Source organism: Balearica regulorum, chromosome 5, assembly GCF_011004875.1.
Source record: "Balearica regulorum gibbericeps isolate bBalReg1 chromosome 5, bBalReg1.pri, whole genome shotgun sequence".
Classification (NCBI taxonomy): Eukaryota; Metazoa; Chordata; class Aves; order Gruiformes; family Gruidae; genus Balearica; species Balearica regulorum.
Window position 1 is genome coordinate 18,031,691 of NC_046188.1, and position 16,047 is coordinate 18,047,737.

Here is a 16,047-nt window from a genome sequence, read left to right on the forward strand (position 1 = left end):
CAAAGTTGGTTTTGAGAGTTATGCTTGCTTTCACAGCGTTAGACTGCACCTATTTGGGATTATTAAGGCAAGAAAGTAGATGATTGTGAAATCTTAGCCCTTAAACAATCTCTTCCCTTTTCCAATTAATTTTACCCTTCCTAAAATCCAGCGTGCAAAGGAACACCTTTGCTTGTCCAAATTGCTGTTTTGACTCCCAGCAAGGTCTTCCTTCCTGCTGTGTCTAGACCTGGTGTAACTCTTCCTTCTGTCCTGATGGACAGAGCTCAGTGGGTGGTGGGTGTACAAAGTGGTCAGGTCCTCATGAACTTTCACGGCAAACAGATTTCCTTTGGTAAAAGCAGTTAGAGAATTAACCAGGCAGGTAAACTGCTGCCCTGTGTTTTACTGGAGTTGTGGTCTTCTAAATCCGTACTGACTGTCTGAAGCATGTTCCTTTTAGGTCTCAGCCTGCACTTCCTGAGCGTGGTCTAACTTTAAGGAAGGCCAAATAAGGTGACCAGGGCAAGACATCAGATTTCTTTATCAACATCTTTTTTGCTACCAGGCTTATAACTCTGCAGCAACACTCAGTTATTGCTCTTAAACTGCTTTTGAGTCCAGTAATTACCTGTATCTTTTCTGTCAAGGTATATTGTGGGCCCTTACCACAAGCCCGTACCATATAACCTCAAGTATAGCTGCTGTCCATAAGCCTGAAATTGAGTATAATCTACCGTGTCCAACGGCACTGTGTCTCATCTTTCAAAGGTGGTATTAATCGTGACCTGGACATTTTTGTATTACTTTGAGATAATTTATTTTGGCTTTCCTATTTGATTGCGTTAAGGTTATTTCAAGACCTCTGTTAGCTCCAGCTTGTTCAATGTTTGTCTCCAGAGAAGCTAAGAGGGTCAGAGCCAGCAGAGTTTAATTTTACATCTCAGAATTTTGCTGTAATAAATGAAATAATAACCACACTACAGACAAGGCTTCACTACAACCCCCTCCTTCAGCTGTGCACTCACTGATTTGGAGGGTTCAACTCAGCCTTGGCCCAGTGCATTGGAAGCAATGCTTCTGAACAGCTACATCTGGTAGCAGATTGTCCCACACGTGTACGGTTTAAATAAGGAACAAGGACAGCAACTCCACAACATGGGCTCATGTGAACAGCCTCCACGTAACCAAAGCCAGCCACAGCTACAGGGGAGGCAGGAGCATGATTACAAGAGCAGGTACCCATGGCAGGATCAGGCCAGCCTCACACTCGTGAGGACACAGCCCGAGGAGTTCAGTACTGACTGACTGACAACTCAATTCCATAGTTCTTTCTATAAAAAATTCTAATAATATGAATTCTTCTTTATTCTGTGCAATTGCAGATACTTCTCCTGTTTAGCATCATTTTGCATGTTTGGAAAGGAATCACATCCTCTTTTTTCATTACAGAAGAGTTTGGAAAACAATTACTACACATTGTACAGCAAAACATATGTGCAAGACTCCTGAGAAGTATATGGTCAACCCACGTGTTTCATGAAATCAAATTATTTTCAGCTATAATTCACAAGATTTCCCAGGAAAAAAAGTAAGTATTACACTCAGTATATGGTGCTAGAGCATTCTTCTATTAGAGGACTTTACCCCTGTGGCATGTGTCTTCATAACCCTTTGTGAAGGAAAAGCTGCTTTCACCACTTGCACCAAATGGTCTATCATACTCAGATGCTTCTTTCAAGCTCTCAGTGTATGCTACTTCAAACATGCACATTTACTTTAAACAGCTGATTCTTTTCTTTTTAATACTGCTGCCATGTCACTGATGTCAGTGGAAAGATTTCTGACTGTATACACATAAAGGGAAAGGAGAATTGGGACCTGAGGTTACATCTGATTTGCTGAGAAAAGCCAAGGGAGGAAATGGTGGTCAGTTCCTGAGCTATGTGATGCTACGGGTCCATTTTGGGATGAAGCAAAAGAAGGGACACACTCAGAACTGAAAGCACACAAAGTGGTTGAGATTTAGCAGAGCTTGAGAGGTATCTCCCAACACAGTGTCCCTAAATGGAAATCTTGTAACAAGCCTTCTATCTGGGAGATTTCCACTGTTCTAATCCTTCAGGCTGAGAAGCAAAGCCACAGAGATCCAAGGCTTTGAAAGTTGCCAGGTTTCTCAACTTTCTGATGAACCATGTGGTATCTGCTGTTGGGTTTCTACCATACCTGCTGCTGCAGCCAGGCTTTAGCCTTCCTGTCTCTGGAGGAATTACAACCAAAGATGAAGAAAATTTTTCAAATCCAGTCTCTTCATTCTCCTATTTTATGATTCTAAGGGCTACTTCACAGAACAGGTGAAAATTCCCCATGAAAAAATGGAAAGAGGTTTCATTTCTTGACCCTCTTACCTAGTGGGTTCTTTGGGGATTTCCATTTTTAAAAAAATAAAATCACAATTAAATCTGGTCTTCCTCTCAGAAAACTGTACTTCCCTAAATATTTCATCAAACATCAACAAAGCAGATCTGACATGGGTAAAAGAAAGAGAAAAACAATGATCCACCATTATTTGGAAGTGCAATGCTAGGAAGCTTCCATATTTTCTTTTTTTTTACTTCATTAAATGGCCATCTATATATGGATCTCAGGGGCTGGGCAGCAACCTCCATACTGTCATTATGATACTGAGGAAAACCTCTTCAGATACTATCTGAAAAGTAGGACGGGATAAGAACTGCTTTTTACTAATAGCTGAGCAGTAAAATTTGCTGCTCAAAGCTGCATATGGTAAGAGATGGACATCACCGTAGAGATGGCACAGAGCAATCATGTCACCTCTAAGGACAGTGCATCCTTCTTTGTGTCACATATGAAGCTAAGATTGCACCGAGTCCTCACGAGAAGGAGAAGCAGCAGCTGACAAGGTGCTCCAAAATAGTAAGCTGGGATGGGTTGCAACTTGAATGTTAACTGGAAGGGAGGATCCCCGTAAAACCTGAACTATATATATCGAGGCAGATTCAGCTTTCAGTTTACATCTGAATGCATCAAGCCTGTGGAGTCTAATGAGCTGAACCAAGGTAAAATGGAGAAGAACTTGCTTCTGCCTCTTCAAACCCTTTAGGAGGAGTGTGCTCTAAGAAGAGCAGGGCAGATTACACAGATCACTGCTTATGTGTCAACTCAGAAAGGAAATACTAGGAGCAGGCCAACAAAACCAAAGCTCCCTTGTCCTCAGTACAGCTGGGAAGGGGGATTCTTGAATTGCAGAATTACAGCTGCTCCTTTTGAAGGGCACTGGAAGGGCACCAGCTCTGCTCCACTCCACGCAGACCTGAAGAGCAGGAAGCTATCAATCAGGAGGATTCACCTCCCTGTTTGCAATGTTCAGTGGGAAGCTGAAGCGTCCTTCTACCAAGCACAGAAGAACTAAAGAGACACTTTCTGAAGTTAAAGACTAGATGCCTGGAAAAATCCTGCCAGTCTACAGTGGTTCTCAGGCTATGCAGCTGGCATGCTTTACACACTCTCAGGAAGTGTAACACTGAACTTTCAACAGACTTGTGTTCCACAGCAAGAAAACGTCTCTGGTCTGCAGTTACTTACCGTGGGCACTCAGAGGTCTCCTACCCTGACACAGAATACCAGGGAAGACTGAAGGGCACTTCATTAAGCTAAGGCAACCCAGACATACCAGGGTACTTAGCAAGGAAGCTCAGATTCTAGTTTTAATTCTTTTAAAGCATTTGGAGAACAGATAATTTATTTTCCTGAAAAAGCTTAGTAAGTGGTTAGAGTAATGCAGACAAAGCTAGTGTATCAGGTTACTTTGAGACACAGAAGATTTACCTTCTCCCCTTGTGCCAGATACAGTCCTTTGGCCTTATTAACAGTAATTAATTAGATTTCTTCTAAACTCAAAAGCCAGGCTATGTGCCCTAAATGAGAAAGGAAGCAAAAGCATGACTGTTTCCGTGCCCAGTGTGCTCCTGTCAAAGCCGTGTGGGATGGAGAACTGAGAGGTTTTCTACAGGTCAACACTGACAGAACTCAAGCTAAAAATGTGACTATCCACCATAGTAATGCACCAGCCTCACGGCCACTGGGATCGCTGCACATGTGATGGCAGTTCTCCGGCTTTTTGAATGAAAGCTAATTTTTAATTACCCTCGTCCACTTACTTTGCAATTTGTATGAAAATGGTGGAAACTGATTTAATTCTTATTCCTACCAAAAAGCTGGGTCTCTGAACATATCCTTTGTGTTAAGTTAGTGATAAATTAGAAATAGCAAGCAAGCAAGTTTGAAAAACATGCCACGAAAGTCTTTCTAGCTATGCTAGCTCACCGTGAAATTTTTGTACTACATTTTACTTTACCTGTCCTCGAAGAAATCAGATTTTATGGCACAGGACACAAGTCAAGAAGTAACATTTCTATAAATGACATTTTTAGGCTGGCTGAATTCAAGTTTTTAAACTTTTATCCAAAGGAAAACTTGAATCATCAAAAACCAATTTTCCACCATGCAAAACGTAAGCCCTAGGTCAACTTCAAACAACTAAATAAAGAAAAATGTTTCCGCACCCTGCAGCTAACCCTTGCCCTTATATTCTTAATCTGGACACCTGAAGATGTGGCAAAAGGTTTGCTATTCCTGCCCTCATGCAGAAGCACTGAACACGTGTGGCATCTCCACAACTGTGTGCTCCAAGGTGCGTGCAGATGAGAGACAAAGCTTTCCTGGGGGGTACGTGGCAGCCAGGCAGGGAGCTGAGCTCTGTGCAGGAGCAACGCTGCGACAGCCTGTGGTCTGTGCTTGAGATTAGGGCAGATTAAGAGATTCACCAGTACCTCTGGCTTTAAAGTCTGTTTATGATGCAGAGGTATGTAAAGAAACATATGAGGAGGAAAAAAATTAATTTTGAGCAAGTGCCAAGGGGGAAGAAATAAGCCACAACACTGATCAGCGGAAACACAAATGTTTTAGCAGAGAGTAAAACATATACCCCAGGGAGCCGGCTTTGGGGCAGAGCTCAGTGCCAGGATTTCAATGTGTTCATATAAATAAAGAGTGTAAAGTTATTTTGATGAACTCTTTCAAGTGCATGTTTCTGTGACTATCCTAAAATTCCCCTGTTTACAAATATTTATTGAAAAGTGGAAATCATATGCATTACACATCCATTTACACCAACGGCTGCATCAGGCGTGGCTGACTGTGAACTGGATTCATTTTTGCTTGCTCATGGCAGACCTGGCTGTCCGATCAGGAACAGCACCAACACCACCAGCCCCAAGGTTCAGCTGTGTCCCAGAAACAGTGAGGCGTTGAAAACAGTTTAGGAGTAACTGGTTGTTCAGTATGACTGTATGAGGGGCATGTGAAGGGAACGTAGCAGATGTCAGATGCCTGGTGGGCCCCAAATTCAGTGGCAGAAAGAGTCAGTAAATTAACAAAGCTTAGTCTGTCAGTGCCTTGCGCTTTGCTCAGGACTTTCACCTGGTCAAAGGCAGCTCCTTTCACTTGATCAAAGTGCACCTCATCTGGAGGTGCTTTATTTTCCTGTTGTGAGTCTGTAAGTGATAGCACAAGGTGCAGAACCACAGGGGAGCTGAGGTAAGGCAGCTACAGGAAATATTAACTGAACTACACCGTAAAAGCAAGATCTGCTGCCAATCACAAGAGTAACCTGCTCATTGCAAGTGAGATTACATAAATACTAGCGATCACAAGAGGATTCAGTACAATAACCAGAGGAAGACCGAAAAACGAAAAGAACTTACTTGATTTTTCTTCTTTAATGTTGTACTCCAGCACACCAGGAGCCTTGTTCTGCACTGGCAGGCGGACTGCAAGGACCATGTTGTTCACATTACTCTCTTTCCTAACCAAAAATATCTGAAAAAGGAAAAAGGAATCAAGAGCTTAGCTACATTATGCGAGCTTCTGAATTTTATTTTAGGTCATTGGCAATGAAGTTCTTTTATCACCTTTACATGATCTTATTTTAGCTTCGTTCCACTTGGTTGAACTTTACATGACAAAAATAATGAATAAAGGGACATTTCATCTGGGTGAAATTCAGACCTGTGAGGGAACTAGCAAAATTTCTATCCATCACTGATGTCCCACTTAAGCCTAAGGCAAACTTTTTCACTAACTGAAGAGTATAAAGCTGCACTCACAATTTGTCAAGTGATGCTCCTCACATAAGTGCCCTAAATCATGGACAGTTCACCCTAGAATGTCCCAGTCCAGGTCTAAAGCAAGGGAATCACTTATACATTGAGAGGGAAAGGATTCAAGTGTCCATGAGTGGAACATAAGGCCAAAGGCTCTTGTGGCCACAGCGTCTCATGGCAGAGTTTTTTCATGGGACTAGAGGATCATTCAAGCTGGCAGGGACCCCAGGAGGGCTGTCGTCCAACCCCCTGGGTGAAACCATGAGGCCAGACCAAGCTGCTCAGGTCTTTGGCCAAATCGGTCTAGAGAACCTCCAAGGATGGAGGCTGCACAACCTCTCCAGACAACTTGTCCCACCACTTACTGTCCCTAGAGGGAGAAAGTGTTTCCCTGTACCCAGTCTCTTGAGCAGCCTGTTCCAATGTTCAATCATCCTGACAGCAAAAAAGCTTTTCTTAATGTTTAAACAGAATTTCCTGTGTTTCAATTTACGCCCACTGCACCTTATCCTTTCTCTGGATACCACTGAGAATGATCTGGTGAAATCTCCTGTACTCTCTCCTGTAAGGTATTCATAAACATTGATAAGAGGCCCCTGAGTCTTTAATGGGAAGCAGTGGAACCACTGTAGCCATTGGTTCCCACCAATGGGACCAGGGAAATTAAAAAAAAAAAAAAAAAAAAAGGAAGAAAGAGGGAAGGAGAAAGAAGAGGAAAGAAAATATAAAATAGAAAGAAAAAAGAAACAAAGAAAAGATAGAAGACAAAAGAGAAGTAAAACAAAGTTTAAAAAAAAAATCTCATTCTTTGTATTGTGTGAGCTCCTAAATGTGTTTCTAATTAAAGCTCATTGTCAAAGATATTTTTGCTTGTGCCTTGAAGCTGCAAATACAAAGTAATCTTCACCTTTATCTGTTCTTTGATAGCAGGTTTTGGCAGGAGAGAGTCAAGGTATTTTTATAAAATCTGAATAAAAACATGGGCTAATTCTGGAGTCTGGATATTATTAGAAAGAAGGAGTGTGAGTTCATAAAATGATTGATCAATTATAACGCAGTGGAAATCTATCCAGAAAACATTAATTTCTTGGGCAGAGGAATTAAAAAAAAGCTTGCCTAAAGCCAGGAGCTTTGTCTGCATGAGTCCCAGTCAGAAGGGCATCTCCTGTCACTTTGAAGCACCCACGCTAAACACGCTGCTTTGGGGCAGCTTTGCAACCTCACACAGTGCCATCGTCTTCGCCTCTGCCATTCGTAAGAAATTGAGCCCTGCGGGCTTAGGTCCACCAGCATCACAGAGAAAATCCAAACAAATGCATTGCAAACAGGTGCATGCCTGAAACAGGCCTATTTCTAACGCAGGGCAGCCCCCACCTTCTACATCACAGAAAGTATCTGCAGGTAGGAAAAAGCCATAGAGGCTCTCCCCTCCCCTGGTCCTACCACGCACGACAGCACGGTCCCTCTAACCCACTGCGACCTTGGATCTCAGATGGCACTATCTCACATTGCATCAGTTAAGTGCTTAATCTGAAATTAAATGTAAGGAACGAGAGAAGTGAAACATGGAAATGAATCACTTCTGTTTTCCTGATCGGCATGACTGGTTGCCATGGCTCCAAAGGCTAAAATTGGACCACGGCTGTTCAGATGAGGGAGGTGTTTTCTGAGCTGTACCTAACCCTACTGCCCAGGTCAGGACCAGTACACAAACCAGTCACTTCCATTTTCACCGCTGGTGGGAAAGGTGCAGTGCTAATTTGGCTTCAGACGGGCTCAGCGTGGGCAGGAGAGCCTGCCCTCACCGTGGGACACCTCTGATGTGTCAGCTCTTCTCCTGGCTGCTTTGAGCCACCGCTGAAGATGGTGCCTGAGGACAGTGTGAGCAGGAGGAACAGAGGCAAGATTTATCCCCAAAGCTGCTCCAAGGTGGGGAACAGCCCTGCCTGCAGGGAGTGGCTGATGACCAAGGAGGCTTGGGGCCATGCAAGGCTTTGTCAGAGACAATCACTCAGATCGCCCTTTACAATCAGTGCAGAAAAACAAAGAGAATAATTTGCCCAACGTCTGGTTCAGGGTGAGGCATGCTGCACAGTCCGGGTTGGTCAGGTGAGTCCCACTGGGGGTTGTCGCTTGGCTGTGCCAGTTTTAGCCCTGGGATAGACTGACTCAGCCAAGGGACAGGTCCAAACCTCCTCAGAGCAGGAGTGAGTGAATTCCCCTCGTGCTCTCACATCAGCTCAGGGCATTTACACCTGCCCTCCCCAGACCCGACGAGGACACCTACTCCCTGCCGTGCCTCCCCTCCGAGACCCGAGGAATGGGGAGCTCCCTTTCCTACAAAGCTGTTTTGCTTAAGCAAGCTCTGAGCTTTGCACAAGTCTGCCCTTTTACAGCACTCAGCTTATGGGGACCAGATACCAATTACTGCTATAAAAATTACTCCCAGCAGCTCCTGGAATTTAAGGGCCTTCAGGGATTTTTTTTTTTTATTGCTCCAAATCAGGATAGTCAACATAGCTATGGGAAGGCATCTCCATGAATCTATATGCAAAGTCAATAAAACCGGAGACAAGATTTCTTGCTTCCCCAAAGCCATTATATCTTTCTCGCACAGTTGTGAGTGGCTAAAGCATCTAAAGGTAATGGAAACACAGAGCATAGTCTGCTAAATATTTTTGCTTCCACATGAAAAAAAGTGCTGCTCTCCTAACCAGCTCCACCAAGGACAGGAAATGTGGTTGCCTGAACCACAACCACTTTGGACTTACCCCTGCTGTTTCTTTGCCAAGTATCGCCCCAGCCCTTTCCTGGTTCATGTTCAGCTGAAGCCAGACGGGACAGGTCTTGATGAGTTTATCAAGGATGCTGATCCCTGGAAGCGGGAGGCAGTTTCGCAGGGCGGTGGCCTGACAGAGATGTGTCTCTTTTTCCTCTTTGCTGGTATCTCTGATCGGGCTGAAACACAGCAAGGGAGTCCCTTGTAAGCAGAACTGCAGATGGAAAGCTTGGGGGGAGTAAGGACGGTAAATGCAAACACAGGCACACACAGAAGCACTTACACACCAGGAGAGCTCCTCGAGGGGCATCGGACCACAGACGCCTTGCTATGATAGAGGCAAACTGGGCACATGGGCCTCGACAGACAGAAACGCCCCGTCCTAAGGACTACGGCCTCATGCCAGTGATGCACACCCGGGTTTCAGACCACAGGCTTGCAGGGTGCTTTGTGCTGAGGTCTGTCGGTTTCAGCTCATCTGTCTACGCTGCCTAAGCACAGGTAAGGCACAGAGGCAGCCAGCACTGCAGAGGGTAGAGCATGCCTGTCCCCAGGCCCTCGCCCTCCAGCTGAAGGGTCAGAGCAATGGTTTGTGGCTTCAAAGGGAATCATGTGGAAGAGGAATGGGGCCGCAGACCTCACCAGCAGACAGGAATACACACACACCGAGCCACAGTGTCCGTCTGAGGTGTGCAGGGGCCAGGCAGCCTGCAGCTCACCCTGCGGCTGTGCCACTGTCAGCACTTCAATCGTGCAGGAGCTGTGATGGGCACCGCTGTGGTATCTCACCTCGCTCTCGGAGGAAGCCTGACAGCAGTAGCCAGAGGTACCATCAGCTGCTCTTGTGTTTTGGGAGCCACCCTCTGCGCCCAGCTTAGGCAGTCTGCAAAAAGGCAAACTAAGACATCTCACTGTTTAAAAATAAAACCGAGTGCTCTCCATCTCCACTGATGAGTCTGCGCTGGTGCTGGTGGTTGCAGAGGTGGATGCTCCTCCACTCCTGCACCCAGGGAGCTGGCAGTGGCTGCTCATGGGGCGGGGGAAATCCTCCACCTCCGTTGTCACTCACAGAGTACAGGAGGAGGAGGATGTGTTAGGATGTGTTCAGCGGCACGTTATCCACTACAGAAGAGGTATCTTAGCTGTTTCCCAAAGGCTGATCTGCAGCAGGAGAATAATTCAGGGTGCAGCCCTGCAATCAGCCCTAGGTTGCTCAGCACGACAGAGCAAGTCTTGCAGGATGAGACTCAAAGGACCCAGACATATCGAACCCTTTCCCTGCACCAAGGGAGAGGAGTGGGAGGGAGCACAGGAAACATGGAGAAACATCAGAGGGACCTTCAGGAGGGAGGAAATGAAGACTTGGTTTCCCTCCTTTTTTTCCTGCGACATTTGACATTTTGGCCAGTACTAAAGACAGAATTGGAAGCTCCAAAAAGATGCATGGGAGATACTGAGTGACAAGAGAGGGGCCATCCTGCAGCATCATATGTTAGCAATGCCCAGTCACACCTTATGTCTCAGAGCTTATTCTCAGTGGTATAAGACATAAGAACACTGAAATTATGCTGTTGAGAATATTAAAGATCTGAGACATGTTCTCCTTTACGTTCCTGTTCTGATCAGAGACACAAAGAACTAATTCTATTTATTTTTAGTCCCTGCAGTCTAATGGCAGACTGGTATTAAATGCTGGTTTCTAGCTATGGCGCTGATTCAACAAAGTATTTATACATGTGCTTAGCACTGCAGTCAGTGGAAAAACTTGTGCTGGAAGGTCTGGTTGTAAGAGCTGGATAAGGCCACTGACTCATAGATCTGGGCTTGTCATTCATTTGATTAATTGATTTTAAAAATAGATAAAATGTAGGAGAACATACACAAAATAGTATGTTTTTCTGCACCAGTTTTGTTGCTTAGATGTCAGAGCTGAAAAGAGCAAGACTCTCACTTTTGATTTGGCATTATTTCCAGTCTTTTCCTTTTGTTTTTAAAGATACAGATCTTAAAGTAATAAATGTCAAATAAGGTCAGACTTAAACTACTAAAAGAGAGTCCTTTCAAAGGCCTAACCTAACCCAGCATGCTTATCCCAAAAGTTAGCTTTTATAAAAATACCCTTTCAAATCCCAAAACCAATGGTGAGATTTTACTTTTAGGTTTTTTTCTTTTTCAATCCTATCGAGACAGCTTCCTTACAAAATACATGTTCCTCTGCAATCCCGGTTGCTGATTCAGGATATTAGTCCACAGCATCTTGATTTTAATCAATCCATTTTTTTGAGATCATAGCCAAGACAGTAAGAATGGGAGAACTATGCTTAAAAAAGCAAATAGAAAGAAGTGAAACACTTTCTCTTCACTTGTGATAAAAGCCCAGCTTGTCACACAGGTGAGGAAATTTCTTTTAGATGCAAGAGCATATGATTTTTGTCAGTATCATCTGAACATATAGAGTAAAACTGTGAAGGACAGCTTTTAGAAGTTAACCTGATTCATCTCTCAGTTTCTCTCTTTACAGTAGAAACCAAAAGAAATGCCTACTAACCATGTGAGAGAAAAGCCTGTGTTGGATGGCAACATTCATACTCACTCATGGGAAAGAAGTAACGAGCTGAAGGAAAAGAAAGGTAAGTTATAATGAAATATTCTGTAACACTGTTAGCAAAAGCTACTCCCCAAATTAGTTACACAACCATGAATCTGATCTTGCCAATGATGTGTGAAACCTAGACCAAAAGTACAATGTCTTGCTGCAGCACCAGAAGGTGACATGCATTGCAATAGCTCCAGCGATGCTGAGCTTAGTTACCCATTAATTATGCGAGGCGAAAAGAAAAGGGCCAGCAAAGCACTGAGGCTCAGGAATCCCATTGCCTGGAAGGAAATGAGGGATATCAGCAAAGGCAAGGACGTAACACAACAGCAGTCTGGACCTCGTGAGCATCAGGCATGTAGTGACACCGCATGGTGTTCCCCATGGGGGGAACCCAGCCCTCTGCTCCCTCCCACGACAGGCATGTGGTCTGGACAGAGCCCTGCTCACAGCAGCAACAAGAACAACCGACCGGTGAAGAAAAATAACAGAACTGACCTTCCAAAGCACGTGGCTGCATGTAGGGCCTGCCATCTAAGTCTTGGAGAATGACGGAAAGCAGAAAATCATTGCAGACTTAGACATACAAGATAAAAAAATGAGGAGTCTGAAAATATTGTCTTAATGGAAATATCTAATGATTTGAGCAGGTGGGGTTTTCAGTGCAGATAATTAAGGGCAGCGGCTTTTTGGAAGAACAGGAGCCCAGCCTTTTGGGGGCTCTCAGGGATGAGAGCCCTGGTGTGGGGTACCCTCCCCTCAAAAGCCAGCTCAGCCCAGAAGGAACTAAGCAGCTATTGTACCTGCACAGAGAGAGGAAAGTACACCTCAGCAAAAAAGGAGACACTGATACAAAGGAAAGGCAAGAAGAGTCATTAATGGGATCATATTAAAACAAGGGAATGGTAGGCTAGATGCTTCCTGACAACGAGTTGTAACAGATGATGGATAAATTCCCAGGAGAAGGGGGAGAGGATTGCATTGCCCAAATCTCTTAAAATGCCACGTTTAGAGCAGCAGCAAACACTTTATTGAGTCAAATCCTGTGCTGGCTAAGAAATGGGAGCGGGTGACCTAACAGACCTTTTCCAGCTGTAATGCTGTGACCCATGACACACCAATTGACGCAGTTATGGCATCGATGCTTGACTTTGTTCCTGGGCACAGCTGTCACAAAGATCCAGATGCTGGACTGCAGGAGTGCTTAATCCAGCAATTTAATCTGCCTCCACAGTAGCTCCGTAGCTGCAGAGAGAGGAGGGAGCCCAGGCAGCTCCCAGGTTCTTGCTGTGCTGCCAACTGAAGGGATTTGTGGGGCCGCCGCGGTGAGCAGCTAGCCTTTGCTATTTTGCTTGCTCAGAATTCATGCATCAGATGATTTCTAAGCTCAGACTTTTCAGAAATAAGATGCTGTTTGGCTAACTCTCCTCCTTCTCCCACAGTCCTGCTAAACCCTTTGACTGATCCAGGCAGGTGCTCATTTTTGTTTCCTGTGATGTGAAGCTGAAAAGCTGGGCCTAGAGCCTCCTGCTTTTCATTTTTTTATTGAGTTCCTACTGCAAAGTACTTTTAAATCCTGCAGCCACTCTGCTAAATTGAACTCAGTTGGGATGCAGGGAGCTGTGTGTTGCATACTGATTGGCAACACAGATTAATTAATTGCAGTGATTATATTTACACACCTGCCCCAGTTTGGCAGAAGGTACCAGGTTGCTTGGCTTGAAGTAATAAAAATGACAGTGGTGATTTGAATTATTGCACAGTGACTGTGCACTGAAGTAATGACACCACCATGACTCATTGCTTTAGAAACAAAGAGCCACGCTTGCCTGCTGAATATTCCCAGAAATCATCAGAACTGCGAGGGGATATAATCCACTGAATTTCATGCAGGTGCAGGCCTGGGCATACCTTTGCAAGGGACTTTAGAAATATTGCCACAAACGTGCTAGCTCTAAGGGTGTCCTGGCTGTACGCTATAGACGTGCTCACTCTGAACTTCCCTGAGGCAGCTGAGACACAGAAGTTGTGTGCGTCAGCAGCAGGGACCATCAGATGAGCTGGGACAGAGTTTCCAGCCATGTCAGCCCCCACCATCCTCGTCACTCCCACACATTTGCAGCTTCTGTCTGCCACCAGAGCAGATCTGGGAAGACGCATCAGGTGTTATTAAATCTGACTTTTAAATCAGAACCCAAATGCTCTGTAGTGCATTGATAAAAGCCTTAGTGTTGTTTAAATAGACCAGGTGTAAGAATGAGGAGCCAGTTTTTTATTATTATATTTTACTGCTTTTATTTCTCCCCTTGAATATTAGAAGACATCAAGAGAGAGAAAGAGCAAGGGATTTCTGTGCTGTCCTCGAGGAAAGAGATACTTTGGTATATTTATATATTTATACTTATATCAGAGCAGGCACCGCAGGTCTTAAAATGTGTGCCAGCTGGCTTGCTACTGAGGGAGAAAGAAGGACAAGTGTCCATAAACTCCATGCACCAGGTGAAGAGCAACTTTTCGCACCTTCAGCTGTTACCTGAAGGGATACTGTTCAGGACAAGCCAACTTGTGCCAGAAGCTCACATGTCGAAACCCTTCAAGCACAGCAACATGGTTTACAAGGAGCACATGAAGCAGGAGGAAAACCTAGAAGTTCCTGAAGCTGACACACCAGTCCTGGTGGAAGTAGATGGACAATGCTGGTCATTCCCGTGGTTAAAAGAGAGGTGGGAGCAAGGGGCTTCATGGAGATGGGTCAGATGATGGTGCTGAGATTAAAAGACTGACAGAAAACTGTTTTACATCACATGTCACAACCAATGCAGCTGGACTCAGTGGCAGGGCTCTGTGCCACTGATTATAAGAGGCAGATCTCTGTATCCCTTTTTTCATGCTCTTTGAAGGAATAATCAGTTCCATGAGAAACAACAAAAGTGCAACTAGGTTTCATTAGACCCTTGCTACATACGTAGCCACCTATGCTTTCCTTGGTTTGATATAACTTCTGATTAGACTCATTAAAAATGTTTGCTCAGAAACACGTGAATTCATGTGCTGTTACTATCAGTTCACTGGCGGAGGGGAGTTATGTAGTGTCCCAGCTAGACGACATCAAGCTTCATTTTGCTTCTGCCTTAGATGTGGTCATTTCTCAATGCCTCCTCATTATTCTGATAAGCCAGCCCATCTTTGCTCACTTGATCAGATCAAAATAATCCAAGACAGAGGAGAAGGATTCATTTACTTTCTGGACTTGGCTTGGATCCTCATTTCTTTTTTCCAACAGGTGGTGGAACTGAGGCACTTCACCCAACCTAGCTACAGGGAGAGCTCCATCGTCTGTAAACTTCTTGAGTCATTTCATCATAAACACAAGTATTGGGAAAATGGGAAGGCAGTAAAGTGACACATGGCAAAAGTCATAGCACAACAATTAACTTTGTGCACCAAATGTTAACACTGCCACACAGATAATTCAGGCTTTAATAAATGCTTTTTTGTAACAGAGCCAAGAGATCTGACAAAAATCAAACCAACAAACAGGAAAAAAAACAAATGAAAACTCTAAAAAGCAGAAAGAGAAGAAAGTTCTTGAGGTCTTCAGACATCACACCCAGCTGATTTCCACGCTTTACTTAGAAATAAAAACCAAGTTTCTTGTTGTCCGATACACAAAAAGAAAGGGAAAAGATGCAGGTAGTTAAGCAAGCCACGAAGCCATGGGAGCTTCTTGGATTGCAAGGTTCTCAGATGTACAGAAAAACTGGATAATGGAAGTGACATGGCAGGCTCAGTGCATCCCATGAGGCAGGCTTGCCTGTGCAGTAGTCCCTCCTACCTTGCAGAACGCTTGTGATACTAGTCCACCTTAGTGACAAACATAGCTCAGGAAGCTGAGCTTCTCAAATTGTGGTCTGTGGACAACCTGTGGTTGGCAGAGCACTTCCTCTTGCTCACTGCTCTCCTTGTTTCCACTCTAGCTTTTATGTCCACCCTTCATCTGTTTGGTCTTTGATCTGCAGTTGATGCTCTGCATGTCCAGGCATCTCCGCTCAGCCTGGAAAGCGCCGTGCTTAAAAGCTACAGCAGCAGCTGTTCCAGCTGCCAAAAGGTAAGGCAAACCAAGGGTCTCCTAAATACCCTGACACTTCATAGCTCAGCAAACCCCTCTGTTCCCCACCTACTCTGCTTTCTGTTACAGATACCCTCCATTTCAGCAATGAAGTTTTGCACCCTGCAATTGGAGGCTTACTTCTGTGGGCTTTTCCGTACCTGCCAGGGATTTCCAAACTGCCCGCCTCCGTGAAGGCTAGCAGGGGGTTTGCACACACAGACTGCAGCAAACACCTCTCCCCAGCTGGACCCTGCCTGCGCGTGTTCACACATGTTTGCCAAAAAGTGGAGCAAGTCATCCCCTGCCTAGGAGCTCCATGAATGGGCACAGAGGGACCAGGTGAGAGACAGCGCTCATCTGCCCTTCAGTCACTCACCAGCTCACCAAGCCCTCACCT

At 44.8% G+C, this 16,047-nt stretch overlaps 2 protein-coding genes across 2 annotated transcripts in view; both read right to left on the minus strand.

Annotated features, from left to right (window-relative positions):
* The window catches only part of SLC24A4 (solute carrier family 24 member 4), a 410,963-nt gene that overhangs the window by 269,963 nt on the left and 124,953 nt on the right, over positions 1-16,047 (minus strand). The window lies entirely within an intron of this gene.
* Positions 1-16,047, minus strand: part of RIN3 (Ras and Rab interactor 3) — a 69,729-nt gene that overhangs the window by 39,535 nt on the left and 14,147 nt on the right. Inside the window, exons 2-3 of the mRNA XM_075753651.1 lie at positions 8,936-9,122; positions 5,766-5,880 (exon numbers count right to left, since the gene is read on the minus strand). Coding sequence (XP_075609766.1) covers positions 5,766-5,880; positions 8,936-9,122 — 302 coding nt within the window. The remainder of the gene's footprint in view (positions 1-5,765; positions 5,881-8,935; positions 9,123-16,047) is intronic.